At 37.9% G+C, this 24,780-nt stretch overlaps 1 protein-coding gene across 1 annotated transcript in view; it reads right to left on the reverse strand.

Annotated features, from left to right (window-relative positions):
* The window catches only part of GALNT1 (polypeptide N-acetylgalactosaminyltransferase 1), a 61,970-nt gene that overhangs the window by 18,003 nt on the left and 19,187 nt on the right, over positions 1–24,780 (reverse strand). Inside the window, exons 3-4 of the mRNA XM_031055658.1 lie at positions 19,681–19,855; positions 6,653–6,819 (exon numbers count right to left, since the gene is read on the reverse strand). Of these exons, the coding sequence (XP_030911518.1) occupies positions 6,653–6,819; positions 19,681–19,855 (342 nt within the window). The remainder of the gene's footprint in view (positions 1–6,652; positions 6,820–19,680; positions 19,856–24,780) is intronic.

Below are 24,780 nucleotides of genomic sequence, written 5' to 3' on the forward strand. Positions count from 1 at the left end.
GAGGGTTGGACACTTAGACAAAACCAAGATGGGATTCACAAGTATTTACAGCAGAGATGTGACACTTATTTTCAACAACATGCATAAGTGCTCTTGGACTTCTCTACCAAGGAAATACAGAAATGTTTTGACTAGCTGAATATAATGAATTGCCTCCTACAGTAATGCAGATAATTTCTTTGTGAGAAGTTTAAAACACAATCAAACTGATTTTTCTATTGTGCTTTCTCTAGGATTTTCTGGTTAATATTTTTTATATAAGATTATCACTGTAACAGCTAAAAAAATATATAGTGAGCTACACATAAATGAGAATCTGTAACACCAACAAATCTCAACGTAGCACAAATTATGAAGAACAAGTTATTCAAAATACAGCAGTCAGTTACTATACACCCAGAGACTCAAAATTACTTGTACTGCAAAGAGCTATTGGGTTGTGATGATTGATATCAAAGGAAGAACAAAGAAGTGAAGGAGAATGCAATGGACAGTCACAGAAACAGATTTCTGCAATAACTCGCAGTTTCAAAATGTGTAAAAAAGGCCAAATAGTCTTACTGCTCAGCTATGGAATATTAGATTGTACACTCAAAGCACATGGGAGTTGAAAATTGTACCACAACAATGCATGGCCTGCAGTAGGATTTCACATAAGGTAAAAAGTACCTCATACAAAAATAAGTGTGACACTGGAGGGGTCGGGGGGAAGCTCAGCATGAACTCTTAGTGACTCTTTTACAAACCTCAAGAAGGAGGGTTGACTTGAAGGTGATTACCATTCCTTACCACTTCTCCAGATGAATGAGTTCTAATTGCCTTCTCATGTTTTTCTGTGCATTGTTGGACTGCCACTAAAACCCACAGAAACAAATTCTGACGTGTCTTGAAAGCTAAACTGCACTAAAAGTACATATGAGTTTAAAACATCTAAATATTTGTCTCCAGAGAAACTCAAAGCAACTTAATTCTTACTTTGCATATGAACAGAGACTCAAATTATTACATATTTCTTAGTACCAACCAAGTGTGCATGTCAGAACATTTTGCAAGGCTTTTGAGGTGGAGCACAGAGATCATGACTGAGTCTGCAGCGAATATAGTCTCATCTCTTTACAGTGTATCTTTCCAAAGCCACTAATTTAAAAGAACTATTATCATGGCTATGTTTATAGCTTTAATGTACACATGATGTACACAGAGAGAGTGTGCAGCATATCTCTCTGTGCTCATGAGCAAGTCACACAAATCAATATTTCTCTGCACATCTCAGATGTAATACTGATAAGCTTTTAAAGTAGTTCCATTCACTTTAAACTTAAATGAATTAATATGGCCTGTGACATTGGTTCTTGAATGTAGTTACATTAACAGAATGGCAAAATTCTGGCAGAGGGAAGAGAGAAAGATTGCACTAATACAACTGCACTGTCAAGAACTTGCATAAAACACAAACTTACATATAGAAAGTCATGCTCAATATATTGCATATGAAAATCTTGAGCCCTACCTACATTTTATGGGTAAAGTATTTAAAATGTCAATTTATCAAGTACTTTTAACTTCTTTTTCTCTAAGAAAGAATCAGAGATGTGTGCAGTGTTTTCACTACAGAGGGAAAAAGGTCAAGAACAGTCCTTCTCTCATGTTTAACCATGTCCATAAGAACATTCTTATGAACTATCACCTTGTTCAAAACTGCAGAAGGGACTATTCCCAGGAATAAAACATTGTGACAGACCTCCTGTAACTGTATCCTTAAAATACCACTAGAACTCCAGCAAAATATGTAGAAAAGATAAAGCTTGATCCCTCATCCCTATAAAAGCATAGTAAATAATTCAGGCATCCAGATTTCTGAAGTTCCTCTGCTACCAGCAGTTAGGGTAAAACGTTCAAATCTAAGCAGCTATTTTCCCTCCAGAACACCGTCTCTAAGAGCAATACACATCCCTTACAAATTGCTCCCTTTGTTCAAGTAGCAGGAAACTAGCTTTTTTGATTAGTCATGCATCCAGAAACTAGTAATAGTTTTTTATAAGGAAGACTTGATTTTTTCCCTTAGAGAAAAAAACCCCAAATATTTGCATAATCTTTTAATGAATGTAATACAGTTTGGCCTACAGGAAACATCAGGATAAAGCCATGAAGATGACTTTTTATACAAACCTATTGGTCATACTAAATTCTATACTGAACACTAAGATGAGAAGTTTTATGCATTACCAAGTCAGCTGCTTATAAATGACCCAGGATTAGAGCTGACTAATTTTTTAGCATTGCTTCATATACTTCATAACAGAGTGAGGTTTGATAATATTTTTTTAAAAACCAAACACCTCTACAGTACTTCTAATTTAGAACATTAAGAATTCACGTAGTTTCATAGGTATAACTATAACTCTTTGTGGTGGATATTCTTTTCAAGCCTTTTCTCTGTCAAAAGGGAGCATAGTTTTACCTAGGACTGAGCATCTTTTGTGGAAGTAGCAGAACTAAGGAAGACAAAAGAGCAAATATATTCAGTTCAAGTCAACTAAGTGCATTAGTTGAAAAATATTTTGCCAATTCTATTATCAAGTCACACTGATATAAATATAAATGAAAAATTAGGTTTCAACCCTTTTTTTAAATTAAACTACAATAAAACACAGGTTTATCATTTTAATAAGCATGCAAACATGTTTTCTTAAGAAGTATGAATATTTTAGTAAGTACTGTTGGCAGGATTTAGTTGCAGTCACATTGCTTTGACCTGCATCTCTGTAGCTAAGTTCTGTGGATGTGGTCTCTCCCAGTGCCACGCTTGGCTACTGGGTGCTGACCTAGTCAGAAGTAGCAGCTAATCATGATTTCTCCTGTTAACTGTTTCAAACTAGTTACCAAAGATCAATACTTCAAAATTCAAATCGCAGTTCTGATCAGTAACTAGAGAACAATTTTACAGATATGTCTTGTTTCTCCAGTGTTTTTCTTTTGGGTGTAAATAAATGCATGCTATTATGCAAATTCATTCTTCTAAGAGCATGACACTAGCAGGTACAAAGTGTGCTTCAGGCAGACTGAAAGCTTACTTTATTCCAATTAAAATGACTCTGATGTTAGAATTCAACATACAATACTCAGGCTGAACATTGTATTTTTCTGGAAAAGTACGCTGGTTTAATTCAACACAAACAGAATGCTTAAGTAGCAAACACAAACCCTTCACATCTTCAGGCATCGTACCCTTCTGTTTTGTTTAAAGTAAAAGCATGCTTGATGGAACCATAACAAGCTCTTGGAAAACAGAAATAACCTCTCAGTAATTGTTGAAAATAACAACAAATAGAAGATGCCTAAGTGATCTGAAATGAAGATCACAGGCTTCAAAAAGAAATGCTGGAACAGGTTCAGTAACAGCACCAAAGAAAGTATGAAATGCTCTATCTTTCAGCATGGAATTAAGTTAATATGTTTTCACTACCAAACCCAGAAAGAGATAATTTATCTAGAGAAAGCCACTTGCTTTTTTAAGTGGACTAAAATTCTATGATTCATAGTGAGGACATCTTATTGCTACATTGAAATTGATTTTTTTCTAAAACAGAAACTGAAGAGGCAAAACATAAGTAATATGATGTCTACATATTCTAATATTAGCTTGCTCTTTATTTCTAGGTCACACTGAAAGCTGACCGGTCACAAATAATAATTAGCACTGATTTGAATTAGTGCTAAGAACTATTTTGATAAATAAAATGTAGAATTTTTACATAAAGGTTAAAAACTACAACAAATCAAGAAGTATAATTACAAATTACCCACAAGTGCAAAAAGCAAAAATTTGATGTTGTGCCTTTGTAAAAGCAAAAGTTGATCGTGCCTCTCATTTAATCTGGAACACGTTTCTGTGGCACTTTGCATAGGCATTTCGCCTCTGCTGCTGGAATGTAATTGTATATAATGCTTCTGTTCTTTCTTCCAAATTGTACTGGAATTAGGTGAAGCACTTAGAGTTGGGTAAAAAAGGAAAAGAAAAGCAAGTGAGGGTGCCCAAGAGAGGAAAGGAGCAGAGACAAGTGAAAACACAGCCCAAGTGTGTGTGCTGTGCTTCCCCAGGAAAGCAGAGCGGTGCGAGATCAGCTTGGTGGGATCTGTCCATGCTCCACAGGCAGCTGCACCCCACACGGACCCAGCCAACCAGCCAGACATCATGCACACACACAGAACCTGGGGGCAGCTCAGTATGTTTGCTACCACCTTAGGGGTAGAGCAAGAATCCCCTTCTAATGCTCTTCAGCTACAAAAGCTCCCCTTAACCATGGTAAGTTCTTAACTATCCTAAAACCTCCCCTTACACTGTAAGCCATGTATCATGGGGTTACTTGGGGCAAATCCAGCTCCTCTCTTCATACACACAGATCTTGGGCAGATCTTGTCACCTGGACAACAGTCAGACATCTTACCATGAAGCTGGAATTACCATAGGCAGCAAAACATGAATTTTGCATCACTAGAATGAGAAGCAACAGGCTGAGATGTCAGCATGCTGTAAAACCCTTCTATGTCTTACACATGGGAATTCCTTCTGATACAGGCAACAGCCTACAACTGATGACTGTCAACTTTTTCTCTAGTGGCCAACTACATTGGTTCCAGTAGAAAACTTTCAAAATGGAGGAAAAAAAAGGTGGATCAATATAAAAATATAGACATGTTTTATTTAGTAAACCTGTATTACCCTCTCTCACCTCCATTTGCCAACACAAGGAAAAAAAGTACTTCATAACCCATACCATCAAGAAATATTAAGTAAAGAACAAGACAAATATCAACTATTAACCAAAATTAAATGTTAAGTATTATATAGAATATTATTTTTATTTTGAATATACTGCAATTAAAAATACTATGAAGATTAAAATCTAAATAATATTATTATATTTTACAAAAAAATCAGCTTCAAGTTTTGCTTATTACGCATGGCAAGTGTCATTCTGTAGTATGGAGTTTTCATCTGGAGCACTACTTATTAAGAAATGGAACCTCCTGCAGCACAGAAACTGAATTTTAACTTCCCATGAACTGAATAATCAAAATTGATCCCTTTGAAGACCAAGTCTAACGGTGGCAATGACAGTAAATTTAAATGTGTGCAACAAACAGAGCTGCCTTTGCTATTATTCACCAGGTGATTCAAGTATTAAATGCCCTCAAGCTGTATGAATGTGATCAAATTCTAAATGCAAAACACTAAAACTGTAGCAAAACACAAAGTCCATGCTGCCAACAGAAAAGTAAGCAGACAGATGAAGTTACACCAGCTATCAGTGCAGAATGATCCATCTGTATTTCAAAATAAGCATTGCTCCCTCTGCCTTCCCCTGCCCCAGGTGCTGTGTTTTGCTAAGGAGGGCTAAGCCCACATCAAGGATGTCGGAACCCAGGAAATTCCTCTGGCTGCCCTGGAGGACTCGAGACCCTGACAGGGGGCTCAGAGACCTTGGCACAGTGACCAAGACCCCTGTGCCTTTGATCTTGACTCATGGAAAAAAATCACCAACCTTATATGAGGAATTACAAGCCATGAACGTTTAATTACAATGATAGTGAATTTATCATAGGGTGAGAATGTAGAATTTTGCGGTTTTTAGAATGGGGGTTCAAGAGGCAAGATGGAGGAATCTGGGTGTGTCCAGTCTTCCTCCTTCTTCTTCTTGGCCTCAATCTGCTGCTGTGATGGTGGCATTTTGGATTGGTTTACAGTAGAAACACATGGTCTAACATGGGTGATAGGTATTAGGTATTATATTGGGAAATATAATAGTATTTACCATATTATTATGGTAAATAATGTACACATAGTTTTTAGTATAAAAACATAACACCGCCCCAAAGGCAGCCAGTGTGCCTCAACTCAACCTGCCAGACAGACCTGCGGTGGGTCGGAGTAAGAAATAGATAAGAAATAATAAACTGTAAGCAAGCACAGGCCCTGCAATGGCCCCGTGGTGAACAGAGACCTAAGGATAGGAAATGCCAAGTCATCGTGAATAGCTAGAAGCCCCTCTCTTCCACCTTTGGACTCCTGCTTATCTCTCTGTAAGCCTATAGGTCACTTCTCCTTTAACCCCTGCTACTGGACAATTTCTGATCCCCCTGTATCCTATATAATAGGCTGTTTTATCCTAGTCTGGTTAGAAGAGCTGTCACTGGAACCTTCAGAGACCACCCAATAAAGACATCACTGGAATGCCAAACTGCCTTCTCCTCTCTCCCCTGCGTCTGCCTGCCTAGGCACCTAGCAAGCTAAGAGCTGAAATCACAATGAGCTGATAATCACTAAAGAGCTGATATCACTTAAGCATGCTAGGTTGCCAGAGGCTGAGAACTGCTTGAGTATTCCAGCAGTCTATCCCGTAAGAGGACTGAGCTATCTGGACCCGTGCAGCCTGCTTGGGGGCAAACTTGAACCCAGCAGGAGGCTGCATAAATAAACAACCTTGAGAACGAGAACAAAAGAATCCTGACTCCTTCTTCAACTGCCAGGCTGGGAAAAGAGACTTGTACGCATCTCGGAGTCACTCTGCCCAGCAGAGATCTTGAGACAAGCCAGCCTCAGTTTTGGAAGCACAAGGAGCAGCAGGTTGGGCACGGGCGCCGTCCTTACCTCTCTCGCTGGCGTCATCGACGAGCACAATCTCCTCGAGCATGTGCCGCGGGGAGCGGTTGATGACACTGTGCACCGTGCGCAGCAGCGTGCTCCACGCCTCGTTGTGGAACACAATCACCACGCTCGTCGTGGGAAGGTTGTCTGCGTACACCTTCGTTTTACACCTGCAAACCAAGGTAAAGCAGGTATTTGGTAAAGGTCAAGCCTTCTGTTAGAGCTGCAAGTCTGAGGTTTGCCTCTTGAGGATCGCTAGTAACATCCCAGATATATCAATTTTATGCAGTGTGTGACAAAGGAGCACACAGTGTACAATTTACACCTGCTCAAAATGCTCAAGTTAAAAGAGAATTATATTCACTTTCCAAAGTTAGCATGGAAAATCATAGGTTTACCTCTCCTAACAGCATATATAGGGCATTTATGTAAACTATGGACATACACTTCAAGTAACCCCACATGGCCACCCCGCACCCCAAATTTTTACATTCTGCAATGCTATTTTGAAACAAATGATGTTTTCATTATCTTCTAGAAAAATCAATACACTGTACACAAAGTACTGATCACACTTCTGAAAAAATTCCAATTCTGCTCTAAAAAATAACCACACAACTACAAGTGTTCTCTGAACAGATCTGCTCCTCCTGCACATTTAAAATGACACAGTTACTTATGTAAGGTTTGATGTTATTAATCTTTTAAGAATCCAAATTAAGGAGACTATATGCAGATCTCAAACAAAAGAAAAACACTGAGATGGAAAAAGAAATATATTCAACAGAGCTCCATTCCAACAAAAAAGCTTTTATTAGATCCCAAATTGTTGAGTCAGTTCACTGTAATGTAACCTGATCTAAATGCTACAATATATTAACGAGCATTCATGACTATCATTCTAACAGCAGCACTGTCCAAGGGCTTGAGAAGCACAGAGTGCATATCCTCTACCCTAAATATCCAAAAGCAGTGCTTAAGGAGCAGCCTGCCAACACAACAGACCATGGTGTCAGCATCCAGTACCATGCCAAACAGTGACACAAGGAATGTCAGCCAGAACTAGGCTCCCAACATCAATATTTTACTAGCTGGATAACTCATTTAGCCAGAGCTCTTCTCACAGCAAACCAGCATTTCAGCTCTGAGGTGGTGACAAAAGCACAGCATGCACAGACTTTTCAGAAAGGATCAGTAAGTACAGGTGCAAATGAAGAAATACCTGGAAGGGCTTCTGTGAAACCATTTCTGGGAATTGAAGCAGTTGGATCAGGCACTATCTGCCTTCAATATTAAGCCTACTTATTATACAACAATGCCAAATTTAATTATTCATCACACTGAACTGAACATTATAAAATCTTTATGGAAAGCTCCCATATATCCCTATGTTATCCTGATTTATTTCACATGTTAAAAAAAACCAAACTTGCAAAGCATGCCAGCTGAAAAAGCTACTTCTTTGGTATACCTTGAAAAATAAAATAGCTTTTCACAAAAACACAATGAATTTCAGATGAAAAATTCAATCATAAGCCAAATAATTTTATTGCCATGTTTGCCATTTGTTCAGTCTACTTTGCTACTTTAAACCCAAAATGTTTTATTCCTTCTGCTGCACTGCTCCCTAGACCAGAAAACAAGTTTCTGATTGTAGACCTTCATCTACAATAGTAATACAAATCTACCAATTGCTCCTCTACTTTTTGGAAGAATATTTGTAAAAAAGTTGAGAGAAGCCTGTTAGCAGTTCTCTATGAAAAGAAGTAACAATGTGTCATTCACCAGGAATATCATGCTGAGATAGCCACAGGATCTACTATTGTAGTATGAAATCTCTCATCTTCAGCCTTAGCTTTTATCATGGTTTTACAGAAGATTTTATTTTACTGAGCTCAAATCAATGAGCTGCTATAAGCATCAGCCAAGTGATCAGGGCCTACAATGTTTATACAGCATTGCACTGTCTGAAGCATAACTATATCAAAACATTTGAAATCTGTCGTTGAGGGGAAGCTTTTTAGCTCTAACAGGAAAGCTTAGCTATATCTGTACAAATTGCTATGAATACATACAAATAAAGCCTCCTGTTTTGAATTTGGAAAACACTGCTAACTCCTTCTGCCCCAGGAATATATTGCTGCAGAACATAAGACAAATAAAACAGAACACTTGATGCCCATGATTAGACATAAGCGTTCTAAGGAAACCTCATGTTTTATTCTATTAACAAACATTTAAATTAAGAGTTCTTTTGTCTTTCATTTGAAAACAAATTACCCCAGAAAGGAGTACTATAGAATTTTAAATAAAGCATTAGATTCAACCAAGTTATGCAACATTAGAAGCAGAATAAAACCATGAGGGGCATGACACACAGGCTATGAATTAAGGACAATTTGAATTTTAATGAGCTACTAATACATTATGTTCCTTTTGTTGGATCATGCCTCAAACTGTTTTAAAATTGAGTGCATAACATTAGGAAGGCATACCATCCCCAGTAATTTAACGAAGACTCCAAACAGCAGCTGAGAATGTCTACTTCTCATGGAATGCATCATCCTTCCTTTAATCTACAGCATTCACTGTAGATTATGCAAGCTCTCAACTAATGTGACTCCATATATTATTTAGATTGTGGAAACTTCCCAAAAACATAATATATTTTAAATACAGAGACAGAAAAAAAAATAGCCCAGATTGTTAAAATACAGAGTAACGGCATTTGTCTTCCCAAGTCACTTTACAGGTGATGGAGCCCTGCTTCCCTGGAGATGGCTGAACACCTGCCTGCCCAAGGGCAGTGGTGCATGAATTCTTGCACCACTTTTGTTGCCACACATGTGGCTTTTGCTTTCCTGATTAAACTGAATATCTCAACCCATAGTTTTTCACTTCTACCCTTTTGATTCTCTCCCTCAGCACACTGTGGGGGCAGTGAGCAAGTGGCCGCATGGGGCTTAGTTGCTAGTCGGGGTCAAATCACAACAGAAATAAAGTGGAAAATTACATAGGAAATAGAATTAAAAGTATCAAAGATTTTTAATGCCCCATCAAAATCAGATGCGAGAAAAAAAAATTAATTTTAGTACCAGGCTTTTTAACCCGATTTACAAAAACACCACTATAAAGACATGACTCTGCCTCTGCAGACCTTTGTAAGGTGCTCACACTTACTCTTCACAGAATTTTATCTTTTTGCAATCTTGCATCACACATTCAGAATATTGAGTACTGCATTCTGGTCTGAGGTCTTCAACATAAGAAGGACATGCACTTGTTGAAGCAAGTCCAGAGGAAAGCCACAAAGATGTCTGAGGGCACCTCTCCTACGCTGACAGGCAGGAAGAGCTGGGGTTGTTCAGCCTGGAGAAGAGAAGGTTCTGGATAGACCTTATAGCACCTTCCAGAACCTAGAGCAGGTAAAAATGAACAGGAGAGGGGCTTCTTACAAGAGTCTGTAATGACATGACAAGGGAGAATGGCTTTAAACTGAAATAGGGCCAGTTTAGATTAGATATTAGGAATAAATCCTTTACTGTGAGGGTGATGAGACACTGGAACAAGTTGCCCAGGTTGTGGGTGACCCTGGGAAGTGTTCACAGCCAGGCTGGATGGGACTTTCAGCAATCCAGTCTAGGAGAAAGTGTCCAGAGCAGAGGGGCTGGAACTCGATGATCTTTAAGGTTCCTTTCAACCCAAACCATACTGTTCCATGATTCTATGAGAATAGTTTGGCCCAGTTCATTACAACTACATACTTAGTCCACACCTCCTCAAGAACACAGGGCAGTGTTAGAAGCCAGAGTACTTTATAACTTGAAATCAAATTTAATGGACTAAAAGCAAAGAAAGGTGGACAGATCCTAGCATTTATCTGTAACACTGCTAAAGAAGAACAATGACAGCAAAATAAATACAAGTTGTGCCTGACAACCTGTAGCCAGAATCCAAAGTTTTAAGTCCATTACAAAAGCTTTTTAAATGAAAGGCTAAAAGCTACTATTTTTGTTTGGCTTGTCCATTATTGTGACTCTTTGTGAAGGTAATCTTAATCTTTCCCAGAAGCTTTGCAGGTTTTACATGGGAAGATGTTCAGACAAAAAACTGGAGAGAATTTTATTCAGTGGACTAAGTATAACCACTTGAAAACTACCTGATGCTACTTCAAATGCATCTGAAGAGCCTCTGAATAAACTGCTTTCCTACATTCTCTTTCAACCCAGAGTACAAATAGTCCACAGGAGACATTACAAAAATAACCAGAAGAGACAACAAGCACGGCAATTATGTCCAAATAAAATTAAGCCATTAAATCTAAGAGTTTAATTGTTGCTTCAGCACAAACTTGCAGGCAAAGAAGACAACTTTTCATTTTGTACTTTCTACAACAGCACAACCATGCATGCTCAATCCTTCTCCACATCTGACAGAACTGGAAGCTTCTCTTCTCTCATACAGTGAGGGAATAAGGGAACAAATGTACTTCATCACTGCAAGGGCAGAAGAAATCTATGAGATGATCCTACAAGATGCTTCAATTGAATTCATCAGAAGGTGAAATTCTTCTGATACCTATCTCATCTCCTCAGTGTCCAATCAGAGATAGAAAAGCTACTCACTCTGGCCACAGTCAGGCATGCAGAGACTCCAGAAACTTGGGACAACACCTGTGCTGTCCTCATGCTGCCTCTCTCATTTTACTGTTGGGTCTTTGACAAATATTCCAAATATGACATTAGAAAAACCCTGCAATTGTGCAGCCATCTTATTACAGAATAGCACTTGGCATTTTATCAATAATTTAAAATTGCATTCATGGATCAATTTACTTAGAAATTATTCCTGAAACCCAAGATTGAGTGCTACGTGTGTAATGTTGGCAAGTCTTGAAAGGCAGATATTTACAATGTTAGTAGTGATCTCTGCACACCCTTCAAAGGCATACTAAATCATTCCTGAAAGAGAAAAATAAGGATTTACTATTTGGATAGTTCTTAAATACCTTTTCATAGACTGAAAAAAAAAATCACATCCCAAACAAAGCTACAAGCAGGGAAGAGATCTTATAGGAAATCAGTTACACACTACCATAATGCTTATGCAGCAAGATACAATGAAGAAAACCTCATTCACTGAGGCAAAATATGAAATAAATTTTAGATAATTTTCTAGGAAGATGAAGCCATAATTATAATCTGCATTAGAAATAAATGCTAAATTTCTAAAGTACAACAGGGCAGATTTCTACCCCTTCCGATGCTGCCAACATGTTATTCTCCAAAGAGGAGAAACAAGAGAATAAGATGCACATTGGAACTTTTTTTTTAATATGGATGGTTCAAAGCAAGGCCACTGATACTTACCTAATAATGAAAATTAACAGAGTCAGACACTACCTGAGCTATGACTTGCTCTACTTCTTTCCAGTTTTATTCCCTATTCCACCAGCCTTTCAAAGGAACAAGCCATGAGCAATAATTTACAATGGCTCAAAAACATTAACAGCAGTAAAACATGTATGCAGTCCTTGTTTTCTAGCCCAGTGCACACAGCCCAGAGCACTCTGATAAAGGACAGAGATGGAACACAAGTAGAAGTGTCTCCTGTGCACTGAGCAGCTCAGTTGGGAAATCCCAGTGGAGCTCAGATTGGTGCTTGTATGTGCAGCATGATAACACAGTGCCAATGCATTTTTGAAAGCTGAACTAGCAACAGATTGGGGCAGGAAGGGAAGCACATTTAGTCATCTTACAAATTTAATACAATCTTTCATCTTGGATACTACAAACAACAGTTATAAGTAAAAACTGCAGTTATAAATAAACTGCATCTCAGGACTTAAATTTGACAATGACACATAGGAATAATCCAAGTCTTGCTGAAAATCAGGTTAGAGCTGAAGTATTGAGGAAATACTACACAGCACAGCCTCTGTAATAAATTTGTTTAATATTACTGATGCAGTACAAACAACTCACATTTCAGTATTAAAATACTTTGAGAGTCTCTGGAAAGTAAGCATCAGTATCCTTTGACTTGAAAGTACACATTTATTTTCCTTTGAGGTTACAAAAGTTAATTCCAGATCGATAGAAAACAAAATCAGAAAATCTGAACTCCCCTCATGAAACTTCAGGTTTAATTACTGATAGCTGATGAATATCACTGCAGTGCTATAAAATGTCAGTATTCCATTGCTTACCTGTTCATATGCTTTAAGTTATAGCCTGCAATAAAGTTAATGTTACAGAGCTGAGGCACAGCTATGCCCAACAAGAAACCTCCTCTCTACTTAAATCCAGGTGAAAACAAGTTTTGAAATAAGACTCTGAGAGTCACCCTGAAGCTGCTGAGACTGACCTATATTTCCATCAAGGGAGAAGGCCCTGTAGCAGGGTGTCAGAGAAAAAGTCAAAACAACACATCAAGAACCACCAGGACTCAAGTCGTGGTGTTTTTCTGGTAAACACTGACTTAGTCTAGTCTTTCCTGGATCACAGAATAACACAATGTTGGAAAGGACCCACAAAGATCAATGAGTATAAGCAGCAGCCTTATAATATCATTTAAGAGGGGGAGCTAATAAATCTGCTTTTTCTATAAATTTTAAGAATACTCCAAAGTCCTAAATTGAAGACAATCAAGCTGGATAAATATCTGATTTTCATATAGAAGCAATACAGCTAAAAGGACTAAAAGTAATTCTTCTGAGAGATATAGGATCACTAGCTGTTGTAACATGCCAAACCACATTTCACTACTCAGATTTTGCATACCACCACGCCTTTAACTTGCAACTGAACAAAGAGAAAGCACTGCAGATAAGGTTGCAACAAAACTTCACACTACCCTGAATCTGCTTCTTCCAATCAAATCAGAACAATTCCTTTTAGGAAGAGAATTCTTTTCTGTAATTCAGAATTCTTTTCTGTAATTCATATCACAACTTCAATTATTCCTTCTGAACAGGTGCCCTGGATGCAGGCAAATCCCTTATCCTTATTTAAACATTTTAACACAGCCTGCTTAATATCTGCCTTCAATAGTATTACATAATTTACCTGACATCAAGAGTATGAAATTTTCCTTTCTTCTGATCTCAAAGATTTGGATATAAGAAAGGTCGCATTATCTCATGAGTCAAGTAGAAATCTTCTTAAACCCTGAAAACAAAATCCAAAATGGTTCTTAAAACCATTGTGGTTACAGAATTCAAGCAGAACTTCACAAAAATAATACTATTTTCCTTATCCTGAAAGCGATCACAGAAAAGCATCTCTTGACAGAAGTAAAACCAATTCTGTCCTCAGAGAGTGAAATTGAACCTAGATCTCTAGACCAATTATTTTCCATACCTGACCTAACAATCTGAATAAATTTCAGGATATGGTAGCTCATCCAAAATGGATGAGCACGAATAAGAAGATGGCAATTAAGAATGAGACTGCCAAGTGTTTGTGCACATATACATCCATCCATCTATCCATCTATCTATCCATCTATCTATCCATCCATCTATCCATCCATCCATCTATCCATCTATCTATCTGTGAGTATAGTGTAACTCCCTCCCACCACAAAAAGACAAAAAAAACCAAAGCAGTTTACAGGAAGTAAGCTGATTTTTAATGCTATTTTTTTCCCCTCTAAGCTTTCTCTAGGGAAAAGGTTTATAGGGAATTTCTTTCAGCTAACTCACTAAATCAATATGAGCAAGAACAATTCCAAACATTGATTCTGCAAGGGGCCAGTAACAAGCTATAGGCACCACAAAAGCCAGATGAAAAAACATTCCTGCTTGAAATAATGGTAAAGTCTTTAATACCTCACATGCATTCAGACTTCCATGACATTGCTGAAAATTACACTGATGGTGATGAGGTCAGCAGATTTCTTTACAGATGCCAGGTTAATTAACAGCCTGGATTTCTAGCTTAAGTCAAAAGCTCCTGAGTCTTCCACCACTTATGTTGACAACATTACTCTTTTTTTATTGTCTTTACATTACTACGACCTGAGCTAAATGATTACCCAAAGTTCACAAAGTATATCACAATTTATGGAGCTTAAATCCCCATGGCCTTATGGGGATTTTAATGCTCAGGTTCTATAAGAAAGCTTTTCTCCCCACCACATTGCACATAATCCAGTGCAACTGTGGGCTGCTGCCAAAAGCAATAAACCCACCTTTTGTCATTACAGTTTTGTCCCATCCCCCTCTTTCCACCAGATCAGGCAGTCATATGCCTGCTGTGTGTGTTTCTCCAGTTTGCTGAATCAACAAACTATACTTTTTTCCACTTTTTGGTGTCCATCCAGTCAGTGAACATCCAGGCCACACAATAATCAGATTAGTATCAACAGAAGTGATGAGAAAACATCTTTCATCTGCAGTCCACATTTATACCAAATTATATGTAGTATAAAACTACCCCTTAGCTAATCTCCTAAATTAAATAAATAAGTAGAGAGCACACTTTCACAAGCCTCATATAGAAGCAAATACCTTGAGTGCTGTCTTTTAAAAAACCCATGAAATATCACACTTGAGTCCCAAGACTACACACTTGCACGTGTGCCTTCATTTGTTTTACTATGAATAGTTCTACTCAAGCTATTTTCCTCACATTGAGATTGTGTTAATTTTATGGATGTGTTATATTTTGATTCAACTATAGTATTCTAAAGTATAGAGCAAATAAATTTGCTTTGAGAAGCTAAAATTCTGAATTCCAGTATATTGTCACATGCATATGTCCTACTTAAAATCAACATTGCATTTTTAAAGCACAGATATGAAAACCACATTGTGGTAACTGAAAAAAAAATATTGTATAATCTAATTAACAGTGCTGAAATCTAAATTCTGTTCTTTCCAACCAAAGATATGACAGAATCAGTCAGAATTACTATTTTACTAGATTTACTCAGAGAGAAGACCAGCATAATTGTCATAAACTCCACAACATAGATATAACATAGAAGAATGGCTTTTAACTCAGAAAATTGTCTACTTCCTTCCAATTGAGGAAGCAAGCTTGGCAGCAGAACTGAGAAGGGTAGTTTGATCCAGAAAAAAACCCTTCAAAAATAACACTCTGACAACATTAATGTGCCAGTCACACATGAAGATATCAGAGATATGCACTTTTCTTTTTTCCATGAAGTGGCTGAAGTTGTAATTTGTATGGATTTAAACACAGTTGACTCAAAATATGTAGGGTCATCTGGCTAAAAACTCTGATTACATCTTAACATGATTTATAGCACTCAAAATACCAGCACACCTACCTTCCTGAGTACAGAGAGTTTGAGAAAATGATAGTTAAAAGATCCAAGACTCTCTGCAGAACTAAATAGGTATAATAAGACGCCTGATACGCTTAATTCCGGCAAAATTATACCAATTGGAAAAAAGGAAAAGGAAGATCTTTTATGCCAAATTGCACAGAACCTGTAGCCTTGGAAAAAGGGTTGTTGAGGGATCAGCAAGGAGCGTTGATATTCCTGCTTGCTGCAGGTCTGCTTGGGGAAGCCCACCACCAATCCAAGAAACATCAACCTGCAAATATGACACCCTGCTAGCACAGCATCACCAGCTCCAGCGGGGACCAGAGCCTACAAGAACACAAAATCATTCTGCCACAGCTATGCCTTCATTGTTTGAAGACTTGATTGCTTGTGCCTGGAAAAAAAAGTGTTTGAAGCAGCTCTTTTCAAGAGAAAAAAATCTCAGAATTTGGTTTAAACTCCCACAACAGGGAACAAATGTCTACTTAAAAGTTTTATATATTCCACAAATTGCTAACTAATGAGTTCAGGCTGCAAAGCTCAGCCTTAGAACACAATACTCATTCTCCATTTTGCAAAGCAGTTTCTGAAGTCACCTCCAACAGCACTAAGAGCCAAACCAAGTCATACAACATGTGCAAATTTCATGCTTTCAACCCCCTACTTTCCAGCCTGAACACCAATCTAAGGCACACAGGCACAGCTGAACATGTACCTTACTCACAGGCACCTATTTTATTCATTGCCTCCCTCATCTCCAGCAAAATCAAGGCAAGACACCAGTGTTCCTGATCATCCATCTTTTACTCTCTGCTGTCATGTCAAGCCCACAGCTGCATATTTTCCTGGCAACTGCGAATCAACTCCCACTTTGATTCACAGGCTAGAATAAGACATGCTTGCAAGAATAATTCTATTAACAACTTCAAACCAATCTGGTATGCACAGCTGCTTCTTCCCCTGCAACAGCTTTCCTCCAGAGTTTGTAGCCTTGTCCATCATATTAGTTTATTATACTAACATGTCCCAGTCAGATTCAAGGAAGTATCCAGGCTAAAAAAAAATTCTTCTGGTTTAGCTTTTTCTGTTGAGCAACTCAGCTGGGAAAAAGAGAAGTAGAGCATGTTCCTGGTTACAGACACAAAGTGACCAGCAATTCAGGCACACGTCAATGATTTTATAGGTGTCTGTGTGCATCAGTAGTTGTGTGCCAAATAATAAAAATAGACCTGTAAATACAGCTGGGGCACACTTGGCAGAGCAGAGATGCCAACTTCTGTAGATGTCTTGTACTGAGGAGTTCCCTTAGCTGGAGAAGTGCCTAGAAGTTATTAAAGAAGCTCACGATTTTGTTCTTCTAGTAAGGGAACAAAATTTCTTGGCCAAAACAGAAACATGGTGCCCAGAGTGAATCATCTGCAGAGATTAACCTATGAGGACTCCAGGACCAACATACTTGTTTTTGCACAGGTGATTAGGGTTTGGCAGAACTAGAAACTAATTGAAGGATGAAGCAGTCTACTTCAAAAACTGCTCCCCAGCTGACATGTTGTGCCATTCCCATTAAATACATGTGGCAAATTGGTCCTGGCACTCTTAATTCTACCAGCTTTCCAATGATTAACTGCTAGGCAAAACCTCTGCAGGCTTCTGTACTTCAGAAAAACTGACATGCTGGAGAATTAGAGGACTTGAAATAATCACTTCTTCCCGCCACACCACATTAAAGGAAGCAACCCACAAAACTTGTGAAGAAAATAATTACATGGTTGAACAGCTAAGCGTGCCTTTGAACATATCCTGCTTTTTCAAAACCTTGATTGAAAGTGCTACTGACAGCTGTGCTGTAGGCACATAAATGTGGTAAGGAATGATTAAAAATTACCCATTCTCCTTCTCCACAAACTATTTCCATATTACCAGGGACATAGAACAAATTATAACAGAAGTAATTCCACTAATGCAGCAGAGAGTGTTTCTGACTTTGGAGTGTTTTGACTAATCAGAAAAATAGTTTCATCAGACACACACAACACGAGAGTGTATTTATAGTGTTCACAATTCTGAAAATGGTTACAGCATTCTCAAAGAGTAATACTGATCCACTCATACAGATTAAGACACCCTTGCATTATAAACACAGTATTGTTCTCAAAGTTGACAGAGAAAGGTTAACATTCTCCATGACTTCTTAATTACCATGACCTTATAAAGTACACATTGAAAAGATGACAAATGGAAGAGATTTTTGGGAAGCGTTTTTCTCTCAAAAACTACTAAAAACTCATACACACATAAATGTTAAAATTTTGGCAGGAATTTACAAGAACAGAAACAAACAACTCTGTCCTGAGACTATACTTAAAATTTTATACCAAGATTCCACTTTCAAACACCGAGTATAGTGAGAGTGTTGTACCCAGAAAAAATGGAAAAGAAAAGCAAATGCAACACTACAAAACTTATAGCACATGTCTCACTGTGAAACACAATAACTGCAGAGCATAGCCAAATGTGAAAGACAAAAATTTCTATTTAGCTAAACTGGATTTTGAAATAGCAATTTCAATTGCCTGCATACTTGAGTGATGCTTAGGTAATAATTTTTTAATAGTTTATAACAATTTCTTTTTCCATTTTTGTCTAATTCAAAGTCTAGACCTCACAAATGTTACAATTAAGTCAACTTTTTAGAGCCTCAAAAGTATGTTTCCAAATTTGAAAATCGATTAAAAATTAAAATACATTATTTCAATCTTGTGAAATCATATTTTGAAAAATATGCCTTCATTATTAGTAACACCAGCAATGCATCAAGAACACCAGCCCTACCAGGAACTCACAGAATCACTTTCATCACAACAGATGAAGGCATCTACAAACCAGTTCTTTATTACTCATTAAAAATGAAAAGCAGCAAGAGCTTCATCTCACTCTGCTAATATTACCTTCTGACAGAGGAGATGAAAACAATTCATCCAGGAGCTAGGCCTTGTATATACAGCAGCAAAGCAGAGCTTCTAAAGAAATTATTCTTGCAAGAAGGTAATGTAGATAATTAGGAAAATTTTGTTTCATAAGTCTTATTCAACCCAAATGCCCCTTTCATAAAGAAGAGGGGTTGAGGCGGGGGGTGTCATCATCTATCCTGTCATAGTCCCAGGAGAGTAAAGCAATCTTATTTTTTGTTAAAACAAGGCTACAATTTTCTTTTTAATTACTTATGACTCAAATAGCTCTGAAAGGATCAATATTCTAGAGGCAAGATCAAAATAAAACCAGATGGATATTAAAAAACATTATAATGCAATCTAAATGAGCCTTTGCACATTTCATTAGGTAAGAAAATTTTTGAAGTATTTCTCATCACCCAATCTCTTTTAGTTTATATAATGCAGGATTTTAGTCTGCCTCATTACAAGCAATGCATGAATTTTTCAAAAAACTGATTTTTTCCTGAAATGCCGATGCCTAAGTTAACTTTCCTTCAGCCAAATTAATTTCCATTCCCTGAACAGGCTTCATACTTGTAATCAGATTCAAAGTTAAATAACACTGAAGAAAACTGGTTTCAGTTGGTCCATCTTATTTTACTAATAAGTATCTTATAAACAGGAAATCCTCCGTTTGCTTGAACAGTAATATCTTAGAGACCTGCACTGTTGTTTTGGATTAGTCTTCACACATTTTTAATTTAAAGAGAGTACATTTTTAATACAACATAAAGTACTTACCCTTCTAACCTGACATCAGGTAAAGATCTGTTGAGTGCAATCATTTCACTTGCCATTAAATTAAATTGATTTATTTTAAACATTTCTTTCATTTTCTCTTGCTCTTCTTTTGGAATGACCACAGGCTTCCCCATCTCTCCAGGTCCTTCATGTGGTTTTTGCATGGGTTCTGGAACTTTGAAAAAATAAAATGTTACTAACTCCTTTTAAGCTTGTTTTTGTTTGTTTATAAATTAATTTACACTGTAGGAGTGCTCACATTTAGAACAGTCCTAAACCCACCAGGTTTTGAAAGTGAAAACAAATCTTCACATTTGGGAGTTTAACAGAAATAGTTAAGTGCTCTTCTTACACACCACAATTCATGTAAAAGACCAATAAGGATTTATTCCTATCCACCATTACATCATAATTGACTTTATAAAGTTCCTGTAAAGGAAAATTCAACGTTTCCAGAAAGCCTGCATGTGCAAAAAAATCTGGGATATAAATGAGGGGAGACCTCATTGCAGTCTGCAACTTCTTCACGACGGGAAGAGGAGGGGCAAACGCTGATGTCTTCTCTATTGAGGCAGTGACAGGACCCAAGGGAATGGCCTGAAGTTGTGTCTGGGGAGGTTTAGATTTTATATTAGAAAATGTTTTCCATCCAGAGGGTGTCAGGGCACTGGAACAGGCGCCCCAGGGAAATGGTCACAGCACCAGCCTGACAGATTTCAAGAAGTCTTTGAACAAGAGTGTCAAGCACAGGTGGGACTCTCAGGGTGTCCTATGCAGGGCCAGTTGGTGGACTCAATTACCCTGATGGGACCCTTCCAACTCAGCTTATTCTGTGACTCAGTGATAAATAATGTCCCAGAACAGTAAAGGTTCAATTAAAGTAAAAGCGTAGTTTTACATCTATTTCCACATTTTTATTTTGACAGAATGACATTGGAAGCAACAGTTTGGAAACAATTTCTGTTGTTTGTACTAATGTTATTTTTATGCAACAAAATTACATTTTGAAGTTTAACATCAATACTCAAAACAGTAACAATACACATCCTGTACCCAAAGAAATTTAAAAATCAAATATCTAATCAAACTGAAGAGGAAAAATGGGAGAAAAGGAATTCAGACCCTTGAATTATTTCAGGGTTTTAAACCAAATATGTAAAAAAATCAGAACAGTTTTTAAAAAGTTACACTTCTCTTTACAAGCACCATTCACTTTTCTCCCAAACAGAAACGCTCAAATACTGAATTTGAGCTCTATTACTGCTTTACAAATTCAGCAAAAGTTTTAATTAAAAAAATAACAATTTAAGATCTAAACAGAGGAATAGAAAGTATTTAAAAAAAAAGACACCAAATCCCCAAGAACCAAGCCTAGCTTCAAATTATCTTTAATTTGCATCTAGGATAGCACAGTGTAATTAAACCTTAGGCAGGGAGTAAACAGGCACATAAAGAATAAAAAGAAAATTTTTAAAAAAGTCCTGAGCCTTCCATCCTTGCTGAAACACTAAGACTTAAATATATATTACTAATAAATGAGGCTTTTTGCTGGTCTGCGTTTAGTGCTAACAGGGAACAAGCACAACGTGCTCCTTGAGAAACTTTCATTTTCAAGTACCTGAAGCAATTGCAGTAGTTGCATTCACACAGGAGCATTTAGCAGAGAAAATCCTCCCATCCTCCTCCCATCACAAGGGTGCTTTCTTTTAACCAAACTCCCCTTGATGGCCAGTTGAGCTATAAAACCCTAGAAGCTGCCAGCCAGCCACTCATCCAGTGAAAATGGATGGAGTAAGTGTGTTCCAGCAGATCCTGAGCAGATGGGCCGAGGTGCTCGCTCCAGCCACAGGCTAAGCTGAGCAAGCAGTCTGCTTTGCATGTCTGCCTCTTCAGAAGGTATGGCTGGAACCTGCATCAAAACTTGCTGACTTGCAATTGCATAACCTTTTCAACTAGAATTTGTGCCTTCCGGGGGGTAATTAACTTAAAATTATGGTATACAATAAAGTAATTATTTGGGCTTAATTTTATACATTCAGCATGGTATTATTATCTGGGCTATGACAGCAACTTTTGTTAAATGTGTAGCAATGAGTACCATAAGTTCACTTAGAAAGTGATTTAACAATGGGTGTTCCACATAACTAAAACAATTAAAAAAGCCCTATCAGAATACAGTTGTATGCAGTATGTTTTTCAGAGTTCTGAAGAGCAAGTGTCTTAATACTAAATAACCTATTTAAAAGAAAAAAATAATTTCCTGTTTCATTTACACTTCCAGTTCTTTCTTAACTTTCACTAAACCAGTTAAACTGAATAGCTAAATCAGCCAAAAGCTCTTCTCTCAGATTTGCAGATCTTCCTGTTAAGATGAGAGTTTAGCACATCAGTGACTTGGATACTGGTGTACAAGTCCCACAAATTCATCAGTTGAATTTTTAAATTTCATTAGTAAATACATGCCGCTTGATTACACATTTTACCTCAGTACCTCATTCTCCTTGCAGAAAAATCCAGCAACAACTAACTAGATCCAGATATTTTGTGCAACTCACTAAATGCAGACAGTCAAGCTGGGGCACAGGCAGGGCAATGACTTTCCAAGAAAAGTTAACCATCAGAAGATGTTCTCTCAAGTTTCTGAGAACCATCTTCTCTTGGGTTTTTTTATAGTTATCTGTTTTCCCACAGAAGCGCGTAGGTTTCACACAAGCACCAATCAACAACGTTCTCCCAAAATTACTAATAAAGACATTGTTAAGAATTAAAAACCACAGTGCTCTTTTGTCAGTTAAATACAGGAAAAAAATTCCTTTGAAGGACTCTATGTACTGATGGCATTCTTCTAACAAACAGAAATGAAATTTATAGCTACAGGTTTCAGAACTAAATGAATGACTGAATCACCACCTGATTAAATAAGAAACCTAGTAATGTATTTCCAGTTATTTCTTATTTGTATCAGCAAATCATTAGTTTCAAAGAAGGCTTGATCTCTTCCAGATCTTCATTTAAAAATCAGGAACTCTTTATTTCTGTGGACTAGAAATTTCTTTTTACCAGAGAAAATGCCTGATGAAAACCATATAATTCAAAATCTAAGACCATCTAAAGCCACGAAAAAGCGGTGGATTCTTCTGGTGAGATGTCTTTAGAGCCCACATAAACAGACCAATGCAAAATCCAGTCACCTTTGAAGGCATCACCATAATTACAAGTAGCTGTTTGGACAGGTAAAAGTTCAGAGAGGTTCTGCCTCTTACACACACCTCAACCTTAATACAACAAGACTGTTTTATGACAAATGGTTCGCATTTTCAATAATTAAATCTTGAAATTGCTCACTTTTCTTCTTAGGATTTTTTCATGCAGATGAGATTATTCAGAACCAAGACACAATTTAGAGATTCCATCTTTACCAGAGCTCAGGTCTTGATTAGCAATTGACAAAAATGGCTGGTCCTAGTTTAAGTTTGTCATTGCTCCAGGAAGAGTTTAAATAGCAAGGAGCTGAGATTCCATGACTCTTGCAATTCACCAGTCCTAATTTTGAAAGATTCCCCAGCACCCAGGGCTTCTAATCATTACACAAGGGGAATGCACCTTGAGGTCAGAAGAAATAAGGGAAAGAGGATGAATCTGAAAGTTTATTTAGAAACCACATCAAGTGCCAAAGCTGGAAGTTTTTTTTTGCAATCAGATCTTTAGGAAGCCTATAACTGGGGGTAAAGAGTGACTCATTTCGTCTCCATTTAAGTCAAGACCTGAGGGATGACATTCAGGGTTCTTACACAGAAATAAGACAGAACTACATAAAAAAAACCCCTTTATTACCTTATTAGTAAAACCACGCTACCACCTAGGTATATCTTGTTTACAAGAATGGTCCCTAATTGTACTGTTAGAGAACAGCTTGAACCCTCTCTTTAAGTCTGGAACTTGTTTACATTTATTAAGCAAGCTCTGTTCCAGGCTGTGAAATCTAAATTGCAATGCCAATCCCCAAATGAAAACAATACTGCTCAAGTAACTATCCTATGAATATTAGATTTGGAAAAAAATACTACATGGATGATGCTTACTAAAGGTTAAGTGATTTTCTTTCCAATTCACAGCAACATCTAAACTTACATCAGCCACCTTCCATAGACAACAATTAATTACTCTTTGTGGGTTTTACTGAGTAATCCTCAGGAATTACAAACAGGGAGCCACCACCCAGAAGATGTGGCAATAGGAAGAACACGTGTGGTGTCTTGGATAAGGGGTGTGCACCATCCACGTCAGAGGAGGTGAGGCAGCCTCAGAGCTGAGCACTGGGAGAGGGCTTCTCCCAGTTTTCTCCCAACCCCTCTGGGGTGGTCATGGCCGGGAGAAGAAAGAGCAGCAATATCAGTCAGCACAAGCACAGGCTCCTCCCAGCTCAGGGATTGCTGCTGGAAACAACACCACTGAGTGTTCTGATCCCAGCTCCCCAGCTTACCTGGTGAAGCCACTGGAGATGTCTTCTGCCATGGTGGAGGGGGTGGGCCACCATGGCAGTGGTGGCAGCAAAGGTTAAGTCCACAGACAAACCATCCCACACAACTACAGTCACTGGATTTCAACTATCCCTCCCCTCTGGTATACTCCTAGTTACTCAGTCTTGTACTCTCCAGACTCCATGCCAGGCCCCCTTTTCCCAAGGCACCTCCACCTCAGTGGTCCTCCTACTTGGCTAGTGGCCTGTCCCTTTTCTACCTCACCTTTTGGCTCCTCAACTCCACACCTGTGTCACTTCAACTCCCAGCCTTTAATCTCTGTCAGAGCAGACACCAAGGCTTCTATCTCACTCACCTTACAGTTCCTCATAACCACGTACACTGAGTTTTCCACAGCTGCACATTCCTTTACTATTCCTTTACTATTACTGATTTAAGATGATGGTATCTTATGCCATCAATACCAATGAGAAAGAGCCCAAAGACAATTTTGGCTATGGCTCTTGCCTAATTCTATAAAAATAAAATCCTTCCATTTTCTGTATTAAAGACCCATGAAAAACATCCTTCAAACTCCATGAAAGCCCAAACTTTCCAAAGCTGTCCACAAAATCCTTTG

Source organism: Geospiza fortis, unplaced genomic scaffold, assembly GCF_000277835.1.
Source record: "Geospiza fortis unplaced genomic scaffold, GeoFor_1.0 scaffold206, whole genome shotgun sequence".
Classification (NCBI taxonomy): domain Eukaryota; kingdom Metazoa; phylum Chordata; class Aves; order Passeriformes; family Thraupidae; genus Geospiza; species Geospiza fortis.